Source organism: Melanostigma gelatinosum, assembly GCF_949748355.1.
Source record: "Melanostigma gelatinosum genome assembly, chromosome: 23".
Lineage (NCBI taxonomy): Eukaryota > Metazoa > Chordata > Actinopteri > Perciformes > Zoarcidae > Melanostigma > Melanostigma gelatinosum.
In genome coordinates, this window is record NC_136656.1 from 5,349,246 (window position 1) to 5,359,160 (window position 9,915).

The window sequence follows — 9,915 nt, forward strand, 5'->3', positions numbered from 1 at the left end:
GACTACAGTGTCTCTCTTCCTGTAATAGTCTGTTCTCTTATTTGTTGGACTTGCAGCGGTTCAACAGGCCTTTTTCACAGCAGACATTTAGACTTGTCCAAAGTATGAAAAGCACAGGTGTCACTAATGACACTAACGATGGCTCTGCTCTGTTCAAGTGTCCCAGTGAGAGAGAGCCAGCGTGCACAATACAGGATCCAGAAATCGGAGCAGCTAAATGGGATTCAGCCATCATTCATTTCATCATTCGCACCTGTGTTTTTCATCATGTGACGAGTGAAAATGTTCTCTGTGAAAAAGGCCTTTTGGAGCTGATTCCTGTCTCCTCAGCCTCACCACCAAGCTCCTCAGGACTCTTTGTTTTCATCCAGAGAGCTGGACCTCTGACGGATAAGACCCATATCATCCAGCGTCGTACTTAAATACAGTACTTGAGTAAATTTACATTCTACCACTGATTGCTCTGCAAAATAAATGTGTGAAATGTTGTTGTCCTATTTATTTGAATTTAATGTTTTTTGTTTTAGGTCAGTGAAGGGTTAACAGGTATAAATGGTAAAAAAAAATATACATTTATTATTTTACAATATTTCAAGTTTAAATTAGCTACTGGCTGAGTTGCATTCATAGCATATTTCAATGGTTGCATTGCTTGTGTAGTTTATACTTTAAGTCTAAAACAACATACTGCTGTATCACAGTAATCTGATGGGAATTTAACTGTAAAAATCACATTTCAACATGTATAGTAGTTCTACACTAATGTACTATATCACAGCATTTTACTGTACATTTACACTTCAATGCGACTTGTAATTAAAGTTTCCCTTTTCATGAATACAATCAAAGACATTTAAAAACACGTAATAAGGAGTGAGTAACAATAATCAGTGCTGTATGTGAGGGTTATAAGGTTATAAGGGTTATTTCCTGGTTAAGGCTGGTGTATATCACTTTAATTTTAAAAGTGAAAGTATTCTTTAGCTCCGTGGCTTCCATGTTTTATTCTGCTGGAAGTTAAGATCGTGAGAGAAGCTCAGACGAAAACCACAGAAATGGTTGTGAAGCTCTTCATTCAAGACCCACGTGGGGAGATCACAGAGATCGATCTGAGTGACTCCGAGTTTCAGAGCTACACGGTGCTGCAGCTGAAGACGAAGATACGGGAGAAATTAACCACACGAGGTAGGACAGAATCACTTTGGACTACACGCGACCTGCTGCGCGTTCACCATTGAAATAGTCACTTGTCACTTAGGTCTACAGGCTGATGTTTAAATCATTCAGTTAATAATATGAAGTTGAGTTATTGAGCCATTCCATGGTGTGAATGTAGGGACATGTAGTAAGACTGCAGCAGGTCACTGAAGGGCGAATCAAGTGACATCTTTGTTGATTTATTTTGGAGAAATGTTGTCAGTGCTTGACTCTCTCTCTCTCTCTCTCTCTCTCTCTCTCTCTCTCTCTCTCTCTCTCTCTCTCTCTCTCTCTCTCTCTCTCTCTCTCTCTCTCTGTGTGAGGTAGAGTCTTCCCAGGAACTGATCTTCAAATGGTGCCTGCTGAAAGATGCTGCTAAGCTGTCTGACTATGGAATCAAGCACGAGTCAACCATTCACTTAGAGACTCAGCCCGTCACAAAACAGTTGTTCATTATAGATATGTGTGGGCGACATCATACATTCTGTCTGGATGAAGATGAGTTTAAGAGCTGCCGGGTGGAGCATCTGAAGCGCAGGATACAGGATCAATTGGGAATCCCAGGTTGGTTAGAATGACTTTGGTTTAGCATCTAAACACGTTCATGATTGCGAACAGGTTACACACAGGTTACACACTGTTCCTTTAAACCCAAATTCCTTGTGAGTCAGCAAGTTGTTGTCTCGTTCAACTGTTGCCAATATAGAGCCATGTGGTCTGACTGCAGCAGGTCCAAGAAGGAAGAATTAAAATAACGTTTGAAGGATTTTAGGCGAAATGACATGTTGATTTATTTTGGAGAAATGTTGTCAGTACCCGGCTTTGACTCTCTCTGTACGTGTGTGTGTGTGTTTGTGTGTGTTCCTGTGTGTGTGTGTTCCTGTGTGTGTGTGTTCCTGTGTGTGTTTGTTGTAGAAGACCAACAGCGACTGGTCTATGCAGGCAAACAGCTGGAAGACGGCTGTACCATGTTTGAATCTGGAATCGGGCACGAGTCAACCATTCGCTTGATAGTAAGGCCTCGGATGGGATTGCCGGATCCTGAGAAGGCAGATGGTGGAATGGGTGACAAGGGGGGCACAAACAGAAGTATGGAAAAGCTCTCTTTTTTTCAAACCTATTCTGGATTATAATAAGACACCAGAGCTGCACTTTTTAACAGTTTGCTCAAGAACCACTCTGCTGTGATTTTGGTGTGAATAGAAACCTAATCTCCTGTGATAGTGTCTGCTGTTTGATGTACAGAGAAAGTAGATGGGTGTGCCTTGAACCTTGAACCAGCTTTTAATCTGGTTCAAACTGGTGTAATAATGTAATATGTTTTCCCATTATGAGAATAATATTGCATTATGAAGTCAGCTAAATATATTGTAGAATAATGTATTAAATTCAGCACACAGTATAATAATTTAAAAATACTCTCCTGAAAGCATATGGACTCTGTTAGTTTTACATAATATACGTGGAGTCCATCGTCTGTTTGGTCTCGAGGACATTTTTAATCAATCATTTCTAAATCGATGAAGCCTCTTTAATGTGTGACACAATTCAGGACTATAAGACATCCAGTGACCTGGACAAAAGAGTTAATTTACAGAGATGTAGTTTCATATACTGGGTGATTCTTAGCATGTGAAATAATACTTTCATACATAATTATTCCACGTCATACGAGCACAGACATATTCAATGTTTCATTCTGCTAAAAGTTAAGATCATGGGAGCAGCTCAGACGAACACCACAGAAATGGTTGTGAAGCTCTTCATTGAAGACCCACGTGGGGAGATCACAGAGATCGATCTGAGTGACTCCGAGTTTCAGAGCTACACGGTGCTGCAGCTGAAGACGAAGATACGGGAGAAAACCACACGAGGTAGGACAGAATCACTTTGGACTACACGCGCCCTGCTGCGCGTTCACCATTGAAATAGTCACTTGTCACTTAGGTCTACAGGCTGATGTTTAAATCATTCAGTTAATAATATGAAGTTGAGTTGTTTTATTTCACTCAGACTGCAGCAGGTCACTGAAGGGTGAATCAAGTTACTTCCCGAGAATAGTGACATCTTTGATGATTTATTTTGGAGAAATGTTGTCAGTGCCTGGCTTTGACTCTCTCGCTGTGTGTGTGTGTGTGTGTGTGTGCGTGTGTGTGTGTGTGTGTGTGTGCGTGTGTGTGCGTGTGCGTGCGTGTGTGAGAGAGATGTAGAGTCTTCCCAGGAACTGATCTTCAAATGGTGGCTGCTGAAAGATGCTGCTAAGCTGTCTGACTATAGAATCAAGCACGAGTCAACCATTCACTTTGGGACTCAGCCCGTCAAAAAACAGTTGTTCATTATAGAGGAACGTGAGCGACCTCATACATTCTGTCTGGATGAAGATGAGTTTAAGAGCTGCCTAGTGGAGCATCTGAAGCGCAGGATACGTGATATATGGGGAATCCCAGGTTGGTTGAATCACTTTGGTTTAGCATCTAAACACGTTCATGATTGAAACTATACACTGAGGTCTACAGGTTAGAATAAATGATGTAATGCATTGATCGTCCTGTTAACGTTAAAGGGAAAATGCACAGTGTGACTTTTTTGAAACACTATACGATGACATGTGAACAAAAGCTAAACCTGCTCTCTCTGCAGTCTCACATCCACCACCGCTATGTTTCCACAAACGAGCTGAAACCAAAGCTGTCTGTGTTTAGTCTGTTCTTAGTTTGTTCTTGTAAACGTCTCTGCTGGCTGAGACAAAGCAGCAGGAGGACAGAGGACAGGAGGAATGACTGATACTGACTCATGTCTGTGTTCTTCATTCTTTATGCACTTCACTCAGGAATAATGTTCATTTTATTGTCATTTTACATTAGTTTCCAGTGAGATATTTACGAGTTTATATGAAGAGTTTGCTGTTTTAAACATTACTGTTGCTGCTAAAACAATATTTTGTTATAATTAAAATATAAATAACTAACATTAAGTTATGTTGCTCACAATCTGCAACTCACCTCTAGATATCACTAAATATGACACACTGTTCCTTTAAACCCAAATTCCGTGAGAGTCAGTGAGTTGTTGTCTCGTTCAACTGTTACCAATATAGAGACATGTGGTCTGACTGCAGCAGGTCCAAGAAGGAAGAATTACAGTGTGTGTGCGTGTGTGCGTGTGTGCGTGTGTGCGTGTGTGCGTGTGTGTGTGTGTGTGTGCGTGTGTGTGTGTTTGTTAGAACACCTACAGAGACTCTTCTTCCAAGGCAGACAGCTGACAGACAACCGTTTCCTGCTTGACTATGGAATCCAGAACAATTCAACCATTTACTTGATTCTAAGGCGACGGGGGGGAGGAGATTGTCTGATGATGGGACATGGTGGAATGGATGACAAGGGGGGCAAAAAGAGAAGTATGGAACATCTGTACTATTTTTAAACCTATTCTGGATTATAATAAGACATCAGAGCTGCACTTTTTAACCGTTTGCTCAAGAACCACTGTGCTGTGATTTTGGTGTGAATAGAAACCTAATCTCCTGTGATAGTGTCTGCTGTTTGATGTACAGAGAAAGTAGATGGGTGTGCCTTGAACCTTGAACCAGCTTTTAATCTGGTTCAAACTGGTGTAATAATGTAATATGTTTTCCCATTATGAGAATAATATTGCATTATGAAGTCAGCTAAATATATTGTAGAATAATGTATTAAATTCAGCACACAGTATAATAATTTAAAAATACTCTCCTGAAAGCATATGGACTCTGTTAGTTTTACATAATATACGTGGAGTCCATCGTCTGTTTGGTCTCGAGGACATTTTTAATCAATCATTTCTAAATCGATGAAGCCTCTTTAATGTGTGACACAATTCAGGACTATAAGACATCCAGTGACCTGGACAAAAGAGTTAATTTACAGAGATGTAGTTTCATATACTGGGTGATTCTTAGCATGTGAAATAATACTTTCATACATAATTATTCCACGTCATACGAGCACAGACATATTCAATGTTTCATTCTGCTAAAAGTTAAGATCATGGGAGCAGCTCAGACGAACACCACAGAAATGGTTGTGAAGCTCTTCATTCAAGACCCACGTGGGGAGATCACAGAGATCGATCTGAGTGACTCCGAGTTTCAGAGCTACACGGTGCTGCAGCTGAAGACGAAGATACGGGAGAAATTAACCACACGAGGTAGGACAGAATCACTTTGGACTACACGCGCCCTGCTGCACGTTCACCATTGAAATAGTCACTTGTCGCTTAGGTCTACAGGCTGATGTTTAAATCATTCAGTTAATAATATGAAGTTGAGTTTTTTTATTTCACTCAGACTGCAGCAGGTCACTGAAGGGTGAATCAAGTTACTTCCCGAGAATAGTGACATCTTTGATGATTTATTTTGGAGAAATGTTGTCAGTGCCTGGCTTTGACTCTCTCGCTGTGTGTGTGTGTGTGTGTGTGTGTGTGTGCGTGTGTGTGCGTGTGCGTGTGTGTGCGTGTGTGTGCGTGTGCGTGCGTGTGTGAGAGAGATGTAGAGTCTTCCCAGGAACTGATCTTCAAATGGTGGCTGCTGAAAGATGCTGCTAAGCTGTCTGACTATAGAATCAAGCACGAGTCAACCATTCACTTTGGGACTCAGCCCGTCAAAAAACAGTTGTTCATTATAGAGGAACGTGAGCGACCTCATACATTCTGTCTGGATGAAGATGAGTTTAAGAGCTGCCTAGTGGAGCATCTGAAGCGCAGGATACGTGATATATGGGGAATCCCAGGTTGGTTGAATCACTTTGGTTTAGCATCTAAACACGTTCATGATTGAAACTATACACTGAGGTCTACAGGTTAGAATAAATGATGTAATGCATTGATCGTCCTGTTAACGTTAAAGGGAAAATGCACAGTGTGACTTTTTTGAAACACTATACGATGACATGTGAACAAAAGCTAAACCTGCTCTCTCTGCAGTCTCACATCCACCACCGCTATGTTTCCACAAACGAGCTGAAACCAAAGCTGTCTGTGTTTAGTCTGTTCTTAGTTTGTTCTTGTAAACGTCTCTGCTGGCTGAGACAAAGCAGCAGGAGGACAGAGGACAGGAGGAATGACTGATACTGACTCATGTCTGTGTTCTTCATTCTTTATGCACTTCACTCAGGAATAATGTTCATTTTATTGTCATTTTACATTAGTTTCCAGTGAGATATTTACGAGTTTATATGAAGAGTTTGCTGTTTTCAACATTACTGTTGCTGCTAAAACAATATTTTGTTATAATTAAAATATAAATAACTAACATTAAGTTATGTTGCTCACAATCTGCAACTCACCTCTAGATATCACTAAATATGACACACTGTTCCTTTAAACCCAAATTCCGTGAGAGTCAGTGAGTTGTTGTCTCGTTCAACTGTTACCAATATAGAGACATGTGGTGTGACTGCAGCAGGTCCAAGAAGGAAGAATTACAGTGTGTGTGCGTGTGTGCGTGTGTGCGTGTGTGCGTGTGTGTGTGTGTGTGTGCGTGTGTGTGTGTTTGTTAGAACACCTACAGAGACTGGTCTTCCAAGGCAGACAGCTGACAGACAACCGTTTCCTGCTTGACTATGGAATCCAGAACAATTCAACCATTTACTTGATTCTAAGGCGACGGGGGGGAGGAGATTGTCCGGAGATGGGACATGGTGGAATGGATGACAAGGGGGGCAAAAAGAGAAGTATGGAACATCTGTACTATTTTTAAACCTATTCTGGATTATAATAAGACATCAGAGCTGCACTTTTTAACCGTTTGCTCAAGAACCACTGTGCTGTGATTTTGGTGTGAATAGAAACCTAATCTCCTGTGATAGTGTCTGCTGTTTGATGTACAGAGAAAGTAGATGGGTGTGCCTTGAACCTTGAACCAGCTTTTAATCTGGTTCAAACTGGTGTAATAATGTAATATGTTTTCCCATTATGAGAATAATATTACATTATGAAGTCAGCTAAATATATTGTAGAATAATGTATTAAATTCAGCACACAGTATAATAATTTAAAAATACTCTCCTGAAAGCATATGGACTCTGTTAGTTTTACATAATATACGTGGAGTCCATCGTCTGTTTGGTCTCGAGGACATTTTTAATCAATCATTTCTAAATCGATGAAGCCTCTTTAATGTGTGACACAATTCAGGACTATAAGACATCCAGTGACCTGGACAAAATAGTTAATTTACAGAGATGTAGTTTCATATACTGGGTGATTCTTAGCATGTGAAATAATACTTTCATACATAATTATTCCACGTCATACGAGCACAGACATATTCAATGTTTCATTCTGCTAAAAGTTAAGATCATGGGAGCAGCTCAGACGAACACCACAGAAATGGTTGTGAAGCTCTTCATTCAAGACCCACGTGGGGAGATCACAGAGATCGATCTGAGTGACTCCGAGTTTCAGAGCTACACGGTGCTGCAGCTGAAGACGAAGATACGGGAGAAAACCACACGAGGTAGGACAGAATCACTTTGGACTACACGCGCCCTGCTGCACGTTCACCATTGAAATAGTCACTTGTCGCTTAGGTCTACAGGCTGATGTTTAAATCATTCAGTTAATAATATGAAGTTGAGTTGTTTTTATTTCACTCACATTCCTTGCGAGTTGTTTTGCCATGAAGTGACGTGAATGTAGGGACATAAGACTGCAGCAGGTCACTGAAGGGCGAATCAAGTTACTTCCTGAGAATGACATCTTTGATGACTCATTTTGGAGAAATGTTGTCGGTGCCTGGCTTTGACTCTCGCTGTGTGTGCGCGCGTGGGCGTGATGTAGATTCTTCCCAGGAACTGATCTTCAAATGGTGCCTGCTGAAAGATGCTGCTAAGCTGTCCAACTGTGGAATCCTACACGAGTCAACCATTCAGATATTGAATAAGCACCTCACAAAAAAGCTCAATATTAAACAATTGCAAGGGCTAACGCGAACCAATACATTCTGTCTGGATGAAGATGAGTTGAAGAGCTGCCGGGTGGAGCATCTGAAGCGCAGGATACGTGATATATGGGGAATCTCAGGTTGGTTGAATCACTTTGGTTTAGCATCTAAACACGTTCATGATTGAAACTATACACTGAGGTCTACAGGTTAGAATAAAGGATGTAATGCATTGATCGTCCTGTTAACGTTAAAGGGAAAATGCACAGTGTGACTTTTTTGAAACACTATACGATGACATGTGAACAAAAGCTAAACCTGCTCTCTCTGCAGTCTCACATCCACCACCGCTATGTTTCCACAAACGAGCTGAAACCAAAGCTGTCTGTGTTTAGTCTGTTCTTAGTTTGTTCTTGTAAACGTCTCTGCTGGCTGAGACAAAGCAGCAGGAGGACAGAGGACAGGAGGAATGACTGATACTGACTCATGTCTGTGTTCTTCATTCTTTATGCACTTCACTCAGGAATAATGTTCATTTTATTGTCATTTTACATTAGTTTCCAGTGAGATATTTACGAGTTTATATGAAGAGTTTGCTGTTTTAAACATTACTGTTGCTGCTAAAACAATATTTAGTTATAATTAAAATATAAATAACTAACATTAAGTTATGGCGCTCGCAATCTGCAACTCACCTCTAGATATCACTAAATATGACACACTGTTCCTTTAAACCCAAATTCCGTGAGAGTCAGTGAGTTGTTGTCTCGTTCAACTGTTACCAATATAGAGACATGTGGTGTGACTGCAGCAGGTCCAAGAAGGAAGAATTACAGTGTGTGTGTGTGTGTGTGTGCGTGTGTGTGTGCGTGTGCGTGTGTGTGTGTGTGTTTGTTAGAATTCCAACAGAGACTGATCTTCCAAGGCAGACAGCTGACAGACAACAGTTTCCTGCTTGACTATGGAATCCAGAACAATTCAACCATTGACTTGATTCACAGGCTACGGGGGGGAGGAGATTGTCCGGAGATGGGACATGGTGGAATGGGTGACAAGGGGGGCAAAAACAGAAGTATGGAACATCTGTACTATTTTTAAACCTACTCTGGATTAGAATAAGACACCAGAGCTGCACTTTCAACCGTTTGCTCAAGAACCACTGTGCTGTGATTTTGGTGTGAATAGAAACCTAATCTCCTGTGATAGTGTCTGCTGTTTGATGTACAGAGAAAGTAGATGGGTGTGCCTTGAACCTTGAACCAGCTTTTAATCTGGTTCAAACTGGTGTGTAATGTAATATGTTTCCCCATCATGAGAATAATATTGCATTAAACGAAGCTAAATATATTGTAGAATAATGTAATCAATTCAGCACATCGTATAATCATTTAGAAATAGTCTCCTTAAAGCATATGGACCCTTCTAGTTTTACATGACATACATGGAGTCCATTTATTGAGAACACCTTTCCGTTTAAACGACTGAAGTCAGGGATGTAAGAAAAGAAAATGTAAACATTTTTTTATGACTGTTGGTCTCATTAAACCACTTTTCCAGTCTTGAAACGTGTCGTCATTGCTAATTGTTAAACGTTATTTGGAGATCGACCTATAGAGGAAGCTACACATCCGCTGCAGAATTGACTCAATATCAGTTTTACAAATTTAAAAATGATGAACAGACAACGCCGTCTTGAAAATGTCAATCCCACAGTGTAATCATCTCACCTGCATTGATTTAAAAAAACATTCTGAATACGGTATTATATCATCAATCATCACAGTTTAAGCCTGTTACGT

The 9,915-nt window shown here is 40.6% G+C and overlaps 1 protein-coding gene across 2 annotated transcripts; it reads left to right on the top strand.

Annotated features, from left to right (window-relative positions):
- Positions 1 to 1,040: 1,040 nt before the first annotated feature.
- LOC306796677 (polyubiquitin-like) lies at positions 1,041 to 9,659 on the top strand. 2 transcript variants are annotated; one of them, XM_079295736.1, is made up of 12 exons: positions 1,041 to 1,185; positions 1,525 to 1,761; positions 2,113 to 2,286; positions 2,907 to 3,071; positions 3,408 to 3,644; positions 4,421 to 4,594; positions 5,215 to 5,382; positions 5,727 to 5,963; positions 6,732 to 6,905; positions 7,526 to 7,690; positions 8,014 to 8,256; positions 9,015 to 9,659. In XM_079295736.1, exons 1-12 carry the CDS (start codon positions 1,056 to 1,058, stop codon positions 9,212 to 9,214), a joined length of 2,304 nt encoding a protein of 767 aa, XP_079151862.1. In that variant the 5' UTR covers positions 1,041 to 1,055; the 3' UTR covers positions 9,215 to 9,659. The 2 variants fall into 2 exon arrangements, with proteins under 2 accessions (XP_079151862.1, XP_079151863.1); XM_079295737.1 differs by lacking the exons at positions 2,907 to 3,071; positions 3,408 to 3,644; positions 4,421 to 4,594.
- Positions 9,660 to 9,915: the final 256 nt, after the last annotated feature.